General features: G+C 47.0%; 1 protein-coding gene across 6 annotated transcripts in view; it reads left to right on the top strand.

Annotated features, from left to right (window-relative positions):
- Nucleotides 1-15,894, top strand: part of EFR3B (EFR3 homolog B) — an 86,675-nt gene that overhangs the window by 39,882 nt on the left and 30,899 nt on the right. For all 6 annotated transcript variants that reach the window (XM_044772065.2, XM_070512497.1, XM_070512495.1 and 3 more), the window contains exon 4: nt 5,172-5,322. In XM_044772065.2, coding sequence (XP_044628000.1) covers nt 5,172-5,322 — 151 coding nt within the window. The remainder of the gene's footprint in view (nt 1-5,171; nt 5,323-15,894) is intronic.

Raw genomic sequence — 15,894 nt, 5'->3', positions numbered from 1 at the left:
AGGACTCCCCTAGAAACGGCAGAGCAGGGCGGTAACGGCAGTGCTGGGTGAGACTCAGGCAGTCGACAATGCAGCGTGCAGGATGATGTATTAGATGCCTGGAGCCCTGGAGGACAGAGATGCCCACGCCAAAGAGGGATGAGCAGCTCTCTGAGGAGCCGGGCCCCAGAGCTGACTTGGTGGGACTCCTAAGAGACATACATTCCCCAGAAGGACCCTGAACCTAGTTGGAGGACGAGGCTGACCCTTCCTGCAGAGATATCACAGATTCCTACTAGATGAGGAGGTTCATCCGTCCCTCCCTTGGTTGAGGTCACGCCCTCCTTTGGGGATCCTAAAACCCAGGAGGCTCTGTGCAGGAGTGGGGATGACCAGATACATCCAAAATGCCCAGAATAAGAGGTTCTTTGTCAAGGCCACTGCTCTTTTAGTGATCCCTGGGCAATGACTGGACCTGATGAAGCTGCCTCCTCTCTCCTGCCAGCTGGTCCTCATCCCTGACCCTGGATCTGCCTTTCCTCTCCAACTGAGTCTGGTTCCCACACTGGCATGCCCGCTTCTTCTTTCCCGGAGGCTCAGTGCCTGCCTGGCTCCTAGGCCACTTCTGACTGAGCACAAGGTGTTGAAGCAGAACCAGCTGCTAGTCTGGAATTCAGGGCGAGGTACTTCTTGCCTCACTCCTGAGCACCAGGCCGCCTCTACGTTTTCCTCAGCTGTTGTCACTCACCTTCTGCCTGGCCCCTCTCCCTGAGCTCCTGTTGTTATAACCTGCCGAGTGTCCTCTCCTGACCTCGGTTGCTGCCCATGAACCGCAGTCCATCCCAGATGCCTTGAGTCATGCCCTCCTCACCTGCTGGGAAGCCCCACTAGCACATCTGCGAGCTTGGTGGTCACCTGCTGCCGTCATCTGTAGTCTGCTCTTGCCTTCTCCCTTTGGACCGCTGTAGTGGGCTGGTCCTCACCAGCTCCTTTCTACCCCATCCTGCTCCAAGTACTCAGACCAGTTCAGTTTCCCAGTGTTACTACTTTGTACTCCTTCTCGAATGCCAAGCCCAGATAAGATCTCTGCTGAGACTAACCTGTCTGGCCCTAGTTCTGTTGAGTGGACATCACCTGAGAAGCCTGTGCTGTATCCTGTTGAGAGTATAGGCCTAACGGGTGGGACAGACCCAGCAAGGTTATGGTCAGATTGGACCAACACGCTGAGCACTGGACTAGGAGGGTCCAAGGTCCCATTGACTTCTGATCTTCTAAGATACTTTGGAAAGTTCAAGTTTGTAATTACAATCCTTCCATCCTTGGTATTGGGATCAAAGATGGGGAATGAAGAAGAGTATATTCAAAGAACTAGGCCTTAAACTTCTTTTACTTCTATACTTTTCAGTTTCACTTCTGCCATAATTTTCACTTTCTATCAAAATAGCCACTTCTAGTCAGTAACCAGTTTTTTTTTTTTTCCAGCAAAAGATGGTTTTTCCTTATCAGGATATTCTGGGAATTTTTTTACAGGAAAAGGAAAAATAGCAATCTAAACTCTGGGGTTTGGGAAGCCTTCTAGTTTCTTCTCTTGCCAAACCCCACCCCACCCCTTCCTTTCCGTCATGTACACTCTGTGAACTAATGGTGAAATCCTCCGCACAGAAGGATTCTGGGATGGTTCATAGGAGAGAGGATTCGATGCTGCCTCCCCCCGCTTCCCTGCCACTGTGTTGGGTTTCCAGAACGTGTCTGGGTTTCTCTGCAGAGAAAGCCTGTCCCCTTTGCAAGGGCCCCGGCCCAGGCTGCTTCCTTGCCCTGCAGGATTCAGTCTGCTTCACTGGCCCACACCGTGGACCGAACCATGCCGGGCCTGGGTCTGCAAGGCATAGCAGCTTTCCTGGACTGTGACTCTGATGGCCTCTGAAGGGCTGTATGGAGCCAGGAACAGGCAGCGCCCTGGAGCAGGACAAAAGCTGGCTTCGGTGCACAGGAGCTCAAAGCCCCAGTGCTGCCTTTGTATTTAAAGGACATTTATAGATAAGAGCATGACCTGTTCCATTTGTGAATGTGCCCAGAGACAACTATTTAATAATATTAAATAATAATTTAATAATAATTGACTTGGTTCATATAGGTAAAAGAAATAAACATTTTACAAAAGTGGAAAGGAAAATTTCAAAGTAGAGAGGCTGTTTTCTTGTGGTCGCTCAGTATAGAAGTTAGCATGAGGTACCTAAGAAACGGTATCTAACGTCTTTTAAAAAAGAAAAAAGAACATTTAGAAGACACGTGACTGCTGTTACTTTATCTGTGTGGATTTGCCAAGCTGGCTTGTTTGCAAGGCAGTTTGGACGCGCAATGGCTGAAGCTGAGTGGCTGCCACAAGAAGTATTGTGGAACCTTGTGTTGCGGCCTTGCGGTTTCTCCAGATGTCATCCTGTAGTCATGCTTCTGTGCTTTCTTTTTATTTACCAAACTTTATTTTAAAAAAGGAGACAAAGCTAGCCAATCAAGAATTTTTAAATATCTGCTTAACATTCAAATAGGGATATGATTTGGGCTGAGACATAAAGAAGAACAAATCTTTTTTTTTTTTTTTTGGTGAGGAAGATTAGCCCTGAGCTAACATCTGCACCAGTCTTCCTCTATTTTGTATGTGGGATGCCTCCAAAGCATGACTGATGAGTGGAGTAGGTCCACACCCGGGATCCGAACCACAAACCCAGGCCACCAAAGCAGAGCACGTGGAAATTTAACCACTCAGCCTTGGGGCCCGCCCAAGAAGTCTTTTAATTCATCCTTTATTGTATGTACGGCATATGAACCTGGCTTTAGAATTTCAGGCAGCTTTAACACGTTAAAAGCCCATGGTGACAGCTTCACTATGATCTTTAAGAGAGGTTGTTTGCTACTTGCTTTTGACTTAGAGGCATTAACGGGATTCCTTAGTGCCTTGTTAGGCTGGGGAGTTCTCCGCTCTCTGCCTCCCCTGCATTTTCTTTGTATTGGCAAGTACTTTCCTTTTCTGTGTGGTTTGGCTTTACGAGGAGAAGGATGGACACCCTGTGATGGGCACGTAGCCCTCACTCCAGGTCCACGAAGTCCTGCGATGGTCTCCCCTCTCGCAGGATAGAATCTCACCTCTTCTCTTTCCTATGAGGTCAGCCACTTGATTTGCTTTGGATTGCTGAGGATTCACTTTTATTTGTACCATCAGGTTTCTAAAGCACTCCTCAGCCTGATTATTAGATACCTGTGTTATTTAGGGTACGAAGAGACTCAAAAATACAGTGGCTCCAGCAATATGGCAAGGGTTTTGCTCTCTCTCTCATGTAACGCCAGACTGGGTGTGTGGGTGCTGCGCCATGAGGTCATCAGGGGACTTTCATCTCTGGGTCTCAATTGTTGCCACCTCTCAGCCAGCAGGAAGAGGGAAGGAGAGGACATGAAGGGCAAGCCTGTCTTTTAAGCAAGCGATGCTGACATTGCTCACCTCACGTCCGCCCATTTTAATGGCAACATTTTAGCCATGTGGTTTCACCGAGCAGCACGAGAGGCTGGGAAACGTTCCTAGTGAGCAGCCACAAGCTCAGCTAGAATTCGAAATTACTTGGGAAAAGAGATTCCAGGGGAGGCATCTAGCATGATGCTCCAGGAACCTAACTCTGTAAAGAAAATTATAAAGATTTCAACTGGAATAATTTTGGACAAATTTGTAGCACTTCCTCATCAGAAGTTAAACAATAACCTTTTTCTATGGACGTCCACTTTGTTTTCTTTAGAAAACAAACGTTCCGTGAGTGGAGGGTGCACCTTTCGTGACGGACGCCTCAGCTGACCACGTGCTCTTTATGGCACATCTTGGCACGAATGTGGGGTCGAGTTGAGATGTGCACCCCTAATTCTCAGTCGGAATTTGATTCATGGCATTTTTCTTGGGATTTAAGAGAGGCATTGAAAAAGGCAATGACTGCCCGGATAATTGGGGGTTGTCCTGCGAAGGCTAGTTTGGGAAGGATTGGGTATTTTTAGCATGGAGAAGATAAGAACAAGAAAAACGAGATAGTTGTTGTCAAGTAGTTGAAGGGCAGGCAGGCAGACGGGTTAGCCTCCTTCTTTGCTGCTCCTAAAAGTACAATTGTGAATAAAGGATAAAGGTATTAGGGTTTAGCTTGAAATACAAAGAAATTTTTATTTAGTTGTCAAAAAATGGGATGGGCTGACTTAACCAGTAAACTATTAACCATTGGATATTGTGTATTCCTAGTTTCTGAAGGTATTCACTCAGGTTTTAGACTTTAGAAGAATTAAGTAGTTAGGGACATAGAGTTGACATGGAACACCTTCTTCATAAGGAGAAAAATAATTTTAATGTGTCCATCTTATCCTCCGTGAGGTACAAATGCTCCATAGGTAGGGTAAGTGCTGCCCAAAAATAGTAATATCATCCATCATATTGTTTGAGGATCACAGAACTTCTGAGATCTTCAAATATAAAACTTGCAAGTTTTATATTCTGTAACCTTTGCAGGTGGCTGGTCCTCAGGAGCATCTCAGATTCTTCATAAAATTTCTTCCTAAAGTTCTTCACTTCCTCCCCTCTAGAGCCATCGCTCTCCTTCTTTGGAACCCTTGTGGGACATCACACATGATTTTCTTGTAGCATTTCTTATTTCCCCTTTAGAGGAGATATCTGTGTATTTACCTCTTCCATCGGATGCTGGGTTCCTTAAATTGAAGCACTTCTTTATCCATACACTCCCTGCACTGACTAGGACAGAGCTTTTCCTCAGTAGGTGCTCACAAACACTTCTTGACTTGGATTGAGTAGTTCTCTGATCTCACTGGATTTGGGTTCAGAATTTGCTCTGCTGGGCACCAATGCTTTCTGCTTGTATTTACTCATGAAATGGTACACCTTATATGTCCTCATGTTCTTTGTGTGTAAAGTGAGAGGCTGGATGAATTGGTCCCTAGGCTGCCTTCCAGCTCTGATTCATTCTGATTCTCAGTGCTGGGCTGGAGTGGGCACTTGTTGGAACAGCTGTCCAGGCACTGGCAACCTGTGGAAGAGCCTCATTACCCTGAGGCTGCCCAGTTGGTCATTGCACTGCCATCTAGATTGCCCCAGTCATGCAGTGAGGGTGGAATGAGCATGAGGCAGGTGATGGCAGTGGTGTTGCTTTCCCCAGGTACGTGTGCATTGCCATGGAGGCGCTGGACCAGCTGCTCATGGCCTGCCATTGCCAGAGCATCAACCTCTTTGTGGAGAGCTTCCTCAAGATGGTGGCCAAGCTGCTGGAGTCAGAGAAGCCCAACCTGCAGATCCTCGGCACTAACTCGGTAAGGAGCAGCCCAAGGGGCTCTGGAGGTAGAAGTGGGGAGGAGAGGGCGTGGGACCTCTGGGTCAGTGTTGTTATGACCCATCCCTATTTGGTTTCTGACCCTAAGTACAACTCACTACTTTTCTTAGTGTCTTCTTTTGTGTGAATAAAGGGGTATTTAGTTTTTTAAATTTAAATAAATATATAACATATACTATAATTCATATAAATATATAACAAATAAAATAAATTTTAAAAATTGAATTCACCATATTAAAGCGTATGACTCAGTGCTTTCAGTTTATTCACAAGGTTGTGCAACCATTACCACTATCTACTCTATTTATCTTTAGACTGATAACCTTCAAACTTTTCTTAGAAATGGATTTTTTCCCTTAAGTAACTTTAAGTGGGGCCCCAATAGATAAAAAAATAGATGGAAGGGGAGGCATTCCTTTGAGAGCAGGGGTTGCCCGGCGCCCTCACAGCTCGGCCCCTGAGTCTATGGGGCATACTTTGAAAGCTGCCCAGGTTATACTTCTTTTAAAGATAGAATAAACTGATGTCCACAGGACAGAGGCATCAGATAAGTGGAAAGATCATAGGGAGGTAAGAATTAGGGCTCTGGCTTAGTTTTGCCCTTTGCTAGCTGAGTAACCTCGAGCTGCTTATCTTTTATGGGGCTGTCTTTTCATTGATACGGTGAGCAGATTGAACTTGGTCCAAGCTCTGTAGTGCTGGTCTCAGTACAAGTGGCTGCTGTCGTGAGAGGTTATGGTTTGGGGAGAGAAGAGCTATCAGATGGTCAAGGACCCCCAGCTTCCTATGTATCTATATATACTTGAAAATCCTGGTTGCTTTCTTCGATTTCTTTCTTCAGTTTCTCTCCGCTAATCCCTCCCCTTCAGAGCCTGATTTCAGCTCTAGGTCTTCAAGGAGCTTGGTGTTCAAAGCCCTGATACGCAGCTATTTTACAGATTTCACAAAAGAAAAGTTTAAGGTTTGCCCACTTACCATTCCTGGTCTGACTTTCCTGAATTTTTATTGCACGGTTCACAGCTACTTTCCTGTTCCATGTGAGTTCGTTTAATTGGAAAATAATCTTTCAACTTGACTTCAAGGCTACCAAAAGTAACACCGTATTCCCTTCTCTTTCCTCTCTCTATGAGCCAGCTGCCTTTGACAAATTACATATACAGTAGCTGAGGGTAAAATCTTTTGTGAGGTTGCCCTGGCAACAGCTTCAGATACTGTTTCACTTGTCCTGTTTAAGATAACTATAGTCTAGAAGAGAACATCTGAATGGAAAATAAACCAGTCATCGTGCATCCAGAGGGCGTCTCCCTGTGGGGGACACAAAGCAGGTGGCTGCCAGCTCTTGCTTTCCCCCATAGCAAATCCTGGCCCAGAGTAGGTGTTTCATTAGCTACAGCCTTGAAAATTTCAGGGCCCTGCAAATTCCTAGATTCCCCATCACAGTGAAATATTGCATCAGCAAGAGAGTGAGTCGACTAATAATTTCCGTACTGCAGACAGTGAAGATCATATAAGGACAGGCGATTGTCAGGAAGTTCGGTCAAATAATTGCCATAGATTCCGAGTCCAGCTTCGGAAGCGGCCTTTGCTCGTGGTGCCCTTCCCCCAGAGGCCCTTTCCAGCTCTAAGCCTGGGATCTTGCTTGAGCTTCCCAAGAGGAGTGTTCTTTTGCTCCTCATCGTTTTAGAACCGCCAGTATGCCAGTGCTTGATGGAATCTTAGAGAGTCTAGCCTCTGCATTTCTACTGGTTTTTATGATTCGAGGCTTTGTGGGGGCAAAGGGAACCTGGGGGACGAGAAAGAAAAGGACTGTGTATGGAAGCTTACAACATTTCATTTGGATAAAGAGTTTTACTGCCAGGAAATTAAAAGAAAGACAAGGAAGTAGGGAAAAAGAGAAAAGGAAAAGAAGAAAACCATTGAGCTCATCCAACACCCTCATTTTGCTGGATTTCTCTGCCTGGAAGCAGAGGCCCAGAGAAGTCAAATAGCTCGTGTGTGCTTGCACAGCGATCCCCGGCTTTAGCCAGTGATGTCTTCAGCCCTCTACCATGTAGTCTCCCCTCACTGGGCCCCACCTAACGTGGGGTCCCCTCCCCAGAGCCAGCCACAGCTCCAGCCTCTCTGTGGCCAGGCTCACTCTGTCACTAAGTGGCCCATGGCCTTGTGGGTGAGAAGCTGAGAAAAACATTCACCCTGAGCCGGCTCTGCCTCCCTCGAGCTTTGCCCTCAGACCTGGTTGAATCGGCTCAGAACAAATCTCCTCCTTTTGCAGAGCGTCTCTCCAGAAACCCTACCCACTTCAGGTCCCACACCTGGCCAACGACAGAGTCTCCTGGAGAGCTTTAGAAACCTACATATTCCCAGGTCTCAGCCAGACCCACTGATCAGCATCCCTGGAGGGGGCACCTGGGGGTCTATGTTTTCGTTTGCCTGTGACAGTAGCAGTAGGTTTGGGGACCACTGACACGCTGCAGTCTTAAACCTGTGCAGGATTCCTTCTCTTCTTCCTTCCTCCGTCCTCCCTTCCTTCCTTCCTCTCTTGCTCCCTCCCTCCTTTCTTCTCTCTCTTTCTCTCTTTCTCTCTTTCCCTTCCTCCCTCTCTCCTTCCCTCTTCCTTTCTTTCCACATCCCTCATGGATATTCATCCAACTTGGGCTTGATCACCCCAAGGATGAAGCTGTGCTGAGAAATACAAATTTGCTAATACCACTCCTGCACATTACATGGAGTAAAGTATAACTTTAAAAATTTAGGTGACGCTTTCCAGCCCTTAATGAGAATATCTGAGCTTTGAATGACAACGAGGGACCAGGAAAGTCCGGAGAAGATGGGGAGCCAGGGCCAGCGAGGCTCGTTCAGGGCTGTGTTTCTGCACACCCGCCTTGTGGCTTGATGGTTCCAAGTGTGTGTCTCTGGGACAGTGCAGTGACCGTGTGTCCTAATCTTTTGAGGTCACTCACTAATGATATACAGAAAATATTAAATCTGAGAATGCCAAGGTCCTCTACATAAATAACGCAATATATTAGCATACTGTCAATAGTAAAATATGAAGGGTTGTGGATTTAAAGTTTGCACTTTCAACTCTACCTTACAACATGTAGAAAAATTAACTAGAAATAGATCAAAGACCTAAATATATGAGCTACACTATAAAACTCTCAGAAAAAACTGTAAGGGTATATATCTTTATGATCTTGAATTTGGCAATGGATTCTTAGATAGAACATCAAAAACAAAAACAACAAAAGAAAAAATAGATAAATGGGACTTCATCAAAATTAAAAACTTTCATGCATCAGAGGACACTATCAAGAAAGTGAAAAGACAACACAAAGAATGGGAGAAAATATTTACAAATCATATATTGATAAGAGTCCAGTAACCAGAATATAAGAAAAACTCTTACAACTCAACAACAAAAAGACAACCTAATTTAAAAACGGGCAAAAGACTTGAATAGACATTTCTCCAAAGAAGATACACAAATGGCCAACGAGCACGTGAAAAGATGCTCAATGTCATTAATCATTAAGGAAATGCAAGTCAAAACCGCAACGAGATACCACTTCACACCCAGATAAGTGGGTGTAAAAAAAATGGCTATTAAAAAAATTATAAAATTGTAGGTGAGGATGTGTAGAAATTGCTGGTGGAAATGTAAAATGGTGTGGAAAACAGCCGAGTGATTCCTCAAAAAGTTAAACATCTAGAATTACCATATGACTCAGCAGTTCTTCGTAGGTTTACACCCAAAAGAACTGGAAACAGGCATTTAAACATACTTGTACACAAGTGTTCATAGCAGCACTATTCACAATAGCCAAAAGGTGGAACAAACCAGAAGGCCACATATCGTATGATTCCATTTATATGAGCTGTTCAGAATACGTAAATCCACAGAGACAGAAAGCAGATTGTGTTTGGCAGAGGCTGGGGGAGAGAGGAATGGAAACTGACTGATTAATGGGTACAGCGTTTCCTTTTGGGGTGAGGAAAATGCTTTCGTTGCAAAACATTGTGAATGTATTAAATGCCACTGAATTGTGCACTTTAAAAGGGTTAATTCTGTGAATTTTAAAAAATGGCACTTTCGGCTGTGAGTGACCCAAAGTCAATGGCGTATAGCATTTGTGGGTTGATCACAGCACAACCTCAAGTCAAGCACACTGAGGTGGTGCGAAAGCGAGTCACGCCGCCACTCTGGGGAAGGGTGGCTTCCTCCAGCAGGTTCCAGCTCTTTCCTTCCTGCACAACAGGAAGGCTGTGACCGCCCAGAGCTCTGCCCATTCCTGCTGCTCTCTTGCGCCCCTCTACCTCCTTGAGATGTCACCTCCCTGATGCCTTCCCTTCTCTCAGGGTCAGCTCCCCCTGAGGTTTCCTTTCATGGCCTCCCGCCTAGACCCCATGGGAACCATACTCTTTGTTCACCTGTCTTAGCCTCCCTGCCACACTCTGCCTTCTCCACCCGCGGTCCCAGCTCAGAGAACCACACGACATGGGGGTGGGGCCTCTGTAAATACATGCTTTACAATTTTATTGGGGCTTCCAGGACAGCCCCCCAGTTCATTCTTTGACCACCACCCTCTCTCATCCTCTCAGTGGTCACTGCAAACCTTCTGTTTTCTCAAGTCCCTTCCCAAATCTGCATCTTCAGTCTCAGGTGGCCTTGCTGCCTTCTGCCCACTGAGAAAATAGCGGCTGTCAGCTGGGGTTCCCTCAACTCCTGCCTCCGTCTCCTGCCTCTCCTGAAGGTTCCCATCTCCTCAGGAACCCTCCTACCTCCATTATTTCTCTCTCCATGTCTTCACCCTTTTCCTTTCTCTGGTTCCTTCTCAGTCTAAACATAAGTTTAAGTCTCTTCTAGTATAAAAATAAAGTAAATAAACAAACAAGAAAAAAACGAAAAAAATTGCACTCTACATAACCACAAAATACCTTTAGCTCACCTGACAAAACTATCATTCCGATTTTCTTTAATATTTAGTCCAAATTCAAATTTCCCTAATAGTCCCCAAATTGTCTCTGAGAGCTATTTTTCAAATCAGGATTCAAAAAAGATCATGCATTTACTTTGTTTTCTGTGTTATCTCTTAGTCATTCCCAACGCCTCTCCTGCCCCGCTTTGTTTTTCATGACATTGACCTTTTGGAGACCAGGTCAGGGGCCTTGCAGAATGCCCCGCCTTCTGGATTTTGCTTATTTCCTTGGGTGTCATTTATTTTGCTTTCCTGTCTCCCACTTCCTGCAAACAGGAATTCGATCTGAAGGTCCGAGTGGATGCAGTTAAATACTTTTGGCCGTAATACCTCACGGGGGTGCTGGGTAGTGCGAGGAGCATCACGACAGGAGCACAAATGTCTGCTGTCTCATTTTGATGGATGCTAAGTGCCATCCCAGGTTAGGGTGGTGACCGCTGGCTCTTGCCATTGTAAAAGCACCTTTTTGTTTTTGCAATTAGAAATCTGTGGAAACCATACAAATACCCATCCCCCACTCATCTTTCAGCTGATGTTTTTACCTTTGGTGGCATTTCTCCCTGAGATGGTGTCTTCTTCATACTCCCTTGACTTCCTGGCCCTGTCACCGTAGCTCTTTCCACGTGGCTCATCCTTCTTAGTTTCTGTGGTCGACTGAATAATGGTCCCCCAGGGATGTCCACATCCCAGTCCCTAGAACCTGTGAGTGTAACCTTATGTGACAAAAGGGACTTGGCAGATACGATCAAGTTAAGGATCTTGAGATGGGAAGGTTATCCTGGACTATCCAGGTGGGCCCGACGTAATCACAAGGATCCTCATAAGAGGGAGGCAGGAGGGTCAGAGTCAGACAGAAAGTGATGTCGTGATGGAAGCAGAGGGACAGAGAGAAAGAGATGTGACAATGCTATTCTGCTGGCCTTGAAAATGGAGGATGGGAGCCTTGAGCCAAAGGATGTAGGTGGCTTCTGGAAGCTAGAAAAGTCAAGGAAACAGATGCTGCCTTGGAGTCTGCAGAAGGAATGCAGCCCTGCAGACCCATTTTAGACTTCTAATCTGCAGAACTGTGAGATAATAAATTTGTGTTGTTTTAGGCCGCTAAATTGGGGTGATTTATGACAGCAGCAATAGGACACTGATACAGCTTCCTTCAGTGATTGTCTTCTTCCACGTGCCCCTGAAATAGCTGTGGTCTCCGGGGTTGGTGCTCCATCTTCTTCTCACTCTCTATGCTCCCCCTGGGCAATTTCATGAACTTTTGTGGTTTTAACTGTCGTCTATAGACTGAAAATGCTCCCCATCGCCAACCCCAGTGCAGAAATTAGCACTGCTGGAAACAGCAGACTAGAAGTGGGTTCCATGAAGGCAGATCAGGTCCGAGCTGCAAGGCCAGGGAACAGCTCAGGTCATGGGGTCAGCCCCAGCAGATGACGGGGAACTTAGAGCAGAGGCAGCCGGTGCTTCCCCAGCTCTGTGCTTCCTGAGTGCAGGCCGTAGGGACCCGCACGTGGGGCTGCTGGGGGCCAGAGGGATCACCTTCTCGATGAGCAAGGAATGGGCGTTCCCAAGAGATCTTAATACCATGCCAGTTTTGCAAAGAATCTTGAAGGAGGGAAGACGTAATGTGGGTAGACAGGAGAGGATGCCCTAGGTTTGGGGAATTATGATGCCTTGGCTGGCAGTCAGGAGGTTTGCAGGACATCATCACGTCACAGTGGGACTCTTTCTCCGGGTTTAGTGAAAACTGCTCCCAGGAGTCTCTGCCGACAAGAGCAGTTGGGAGAACGGGGCAGGGGCGTTAAACTCAAAACCACGTGGTTGACGAGATCTGCTTTCCGGCCAGGATTTGTCTTAGTGAAGCGAAAAACCAGCTCCCTTTCTCTTTATGTAAACACAGCAGAAAAGCCTGCTGTCCTAGACCCGTGAGAGAGTGGGGTTCTCTCTACGGCCAGCATCTTAAACTGTGGTTCTGTTGCGGATGCAGGAAGTTGTGTGGCTCAGAATGCCCGTCCACAGAAGGAAAAAGGCTCATTTCTGCTTGGAGAGGCTTGGCTGGTGCTGAAGTGAGGCCAAACAGCTCAGCTTCCATCTTCCAGCCCAGGGGAGAGCTGGTTTTGCAATGTCAATATTTGGAGCTTGCTTTCTCTTTATTGACCCAGGCCCTTAGTAACCCTCAGTTTTCACACAATTCTGGCTCCTTCGTGGCTGTAGCGGAGGGTTGGTGATCTGCTTCAGCAAGTTTGACACCCTTTGTTCTGTATAAAGAGCTGAAACTTTGATCTTGAAAGGGTAGCCCTAGCAGTGCCCGTGACCTTTGAAGTGTCACGTGTTCAGAATCTTCAGTTCGTTGCTATGGAGACCTTCCTCATCATTGCAATATCTTTGAAAAATAAAACAAAAAACCTCAACTTTATTATTTTACCATCCTGTGCATTAGGCAAGTAGCATTTTAATAAAAGCCATTTGTAAGGTATGAATTAGCAATGGTAGAGGTGAAGCAGGCAGGAATTTCCTGCTGTATCAGGCATTTAAAAAAACAGTGCCCAGTCACACAGGTAAATGGGCCCAGTGAGAACTCACGGAGTGTTGACAGCAAGCCGGAAATGCACTGGGGGAAAATGAGGTGGCAGCTTTTAACTGTGATGGGCTGGTCATGCCAAGCCTACGAGGCAGCTGCTCTTGTTAGCTCCATTTTACAGGTGGGGCAACTGAGGCACAGGGAGCTTCAGTAACCTGCCCCAGATCAGCCTCCTACTAGGTGGAGGAGCTGAGATTCAGAAATGCAGTCTGACTCCAGACTCCTTCCCATAATCATGACACTATACTGCCTCTTATCAGAGGGATGAAGGACTTACTCACTATTAAACCTTAGAGTCTCAACCCCACCTCAGCCAGGTTTCGGTACATTTCCTAGGTGAACTTCCACAGTGGGTGTGGTCCCTTGACCAGGGCTCCCATGAAGCATCCCAATTTGACCCTCTGAACCATGATGACCAAAATTTCCATTTTGGCTTCCTCTTGTCAGCTCCTGGATGACTCGGGAGCAGCTTGGGGTGAGCTCTCTAGCAGCTGCCTCCACGGGACACTGCAGGCCAAGGCTCCCTAACCAGGTCATCTGGGCTGGTGTGTCTGTGCTCTCATACTTTTTGACTCTGGGGAGGGAAGCTTCTCCTATCAAGCTATCAGACCAAGGGTTCCCAAGGATGCTCGGAGATCCTGGTACCAAAAAGGTGCCTATTTTATTAGCTAGCCCTGGTGCCACCCATAATGTAATAAACAGGGCACATACCCTCTGTATGGGAGGTTGGGGACTGGCATTAAGTACAGTGTCATCACCAGACCCCATAACAGAGCAAAAATCCTGGCGAACATGGGAATGGAAGGGTTGATAGCCTGGTTCTCAAGGCTGCAGCCTCCTGGGCAGTCCTGGGCCCCAGAGATGGGTCCACGGCAGGTCACCCATCCAACCCTTGGTTCAGCTCCAAACCACTCCAGTTCAAAGGATGTGGTCTTTGACAGAGGTGGCCATCTATCCAGCCTTGACTGGCCTCTATTCCCAAGGACATGCTTTCCTACATTTTCCTAACATACTGCTTAAGCTTTCTCTCTCCCAGCCTGCCTTGGAACACTTCCATAGCTACTGGTCCAGCTTACCAGGAAAGGGACAAAGGACAGGGGGCTGCAGATCCCCTGCCCCAGACTCCAGGGTAGGAGATGGAGGGACTTTGCAGAATGCAGAGCCCTGGGCCCTCCCTCGGAGAGTCTGGTTCAACAGGCCTGGGGTGGCTCAGAAGTCTGCATTTTCAACAAGCTCCCCAGGTCATTCCCATGCACATTAAAATTTAAAAACCGCTAGTAGAAGGCCAAGGGCATCAGAGTATCATAATTCCCAAGTTTGGGGCCCGGCTCCACCTGTCACAAGCTGGCTGACCTGAAATAATTCACCGGCTCCCTTACAGCCTCAGTTTCCTCATCTTCACAATGGGAGTAAGAGAGGTCCTGCGAGACTCACTGGTTTGCCAAAAATTTCATCAGAGAATGGATGTTCTGATAGGCTGAAAAATGGCCCTCCCACACGACGTCCACATGCCAATCCCTGGGACCTGTGAGTGTCACCTTAGATGGAAACAGAGTCTCTGCAGATGTGATCAAGTTAAGGATTATGAGACGGGGAGATTATCCTGGATTATCTGGGTGGGCCCTAAGTGCAATCACAAGGGTCTTACAAGAGAGAGGCAGAGGGAGAAGACGATTGAAGATAGGCAGAGATTGGAGTCCCAGGAAACTAATATGATGTGTAAGCTCCAAGTGCCATAGAAATATTTAATGTTGTTATTACTTAGAATATAGGTGTTAACTGCTTATTTCGCAAATTGCTCCCATCCACACCTGGTGTTAAAGACGGGGTACTGGGCCTCGTGTGGCTGCTCCTGACACAAACTTCTGTGTCTATAAATAGCTTCTTCAAGGACACGTGCCTTTTGAATATTTTGAAGGCTTCCAACAGAACAAGGTATGAGTTAAACCAAAGCAGACAAGCTTCACTACCACCATCTTTGAAATTTGTCTTTCTGATCAAATGGGATGGGAAAGCACCTGAGTGGAGCCACAGACGTGTGAAGAATAGAGCACTGTTTTTTAAGCGGTGTCTTGAACGTATTTGTACACTGCCCCACAAACACTTACTGCGGGATTGTGCGGTGCTAAATCCTGTAGGACCCATAAAAAGCTTAAGCCTCTTAGAAATAAGACCTTACTAATAGTAAGTCCTGATTTCACACAGTTCCTGTTATTCCAGGAGCTCAGGGAGCTTTTCTTGATTTTCTCTACTTTATTCATATTCCTGGGAGGCGACATATGCATTTTAAAGAGCAGAAAACAAGTGTTTGGCCATTTCTTCCCCGTCTTGCACTGATGGCTGCTGGAGCTCCCGTTCTCACCCCTCCCTCCTGCGCCTCCGTGCTGTGCTCTGTCTCACTCCATTGGACTAAATGACATTCAGCCCCTGAGTGGTGCTTCAGAGGGCTTGGCCATCATCTTCCAATTCCCCTGCTCTCGGTCACTGTCCCCACTCCCACCCTCGGGCACCAGTTCATTGGAGGGTGGCTGTAACTTGTCTCCTTGTCTCTGCCCCGCCCCAGTGTCACATTTGAGCTGTGTTGTCTGCACAGTCCATGCTGCCCATCAAGGTTCCCCCTCTGTGATGGCCTGGCTGGGCCCGTGTTGGTGGCATGGAAAGGACAAGGGTCACTGCACCTGAACCTTGGCCAGGAGTGGATGGAGCAGACCATAAATGACCACAGTCACCGTGCTCACCCCAGTTCTGTTTTGAGCATTCTTCAGTGCCAGGCACCGTGCCGGCCACTCTGCATACCTCCCCTCATTTCACCCTGGCAACCACCCCATGGCATAGTTCCTACTGTCCCCATTTTACAGATGAGGAAACAGTGGCTCAGAAGTTACACAACTTGTCCATAGTCACACAGATGACAAGAAGCAGAGCAAGGGGACGAGCGTCTGACTGTGGGCCCAGCAGATGAAGGGAAGGGCAGTCTGCTTCAATAGAAGCCTTA

The sequence above is a fragment of the Equus asinus genome, chromosome 6 (assembly GCF_041296235.1).
Source record: "Equus asinus isolate D_3611 breed Donkey chromosome 6, EquAss-T2T_v2, whole genome shotgun sequence".
Lineage (NCBI taxonomy): Eukaryota > Metazoa > Chordata > Mammalia > Perissodactyla > Equidae > Equus > Equus asinus.
This window is presented reverse-complemented; position numbering and strand designations above follow the sequence as displayed.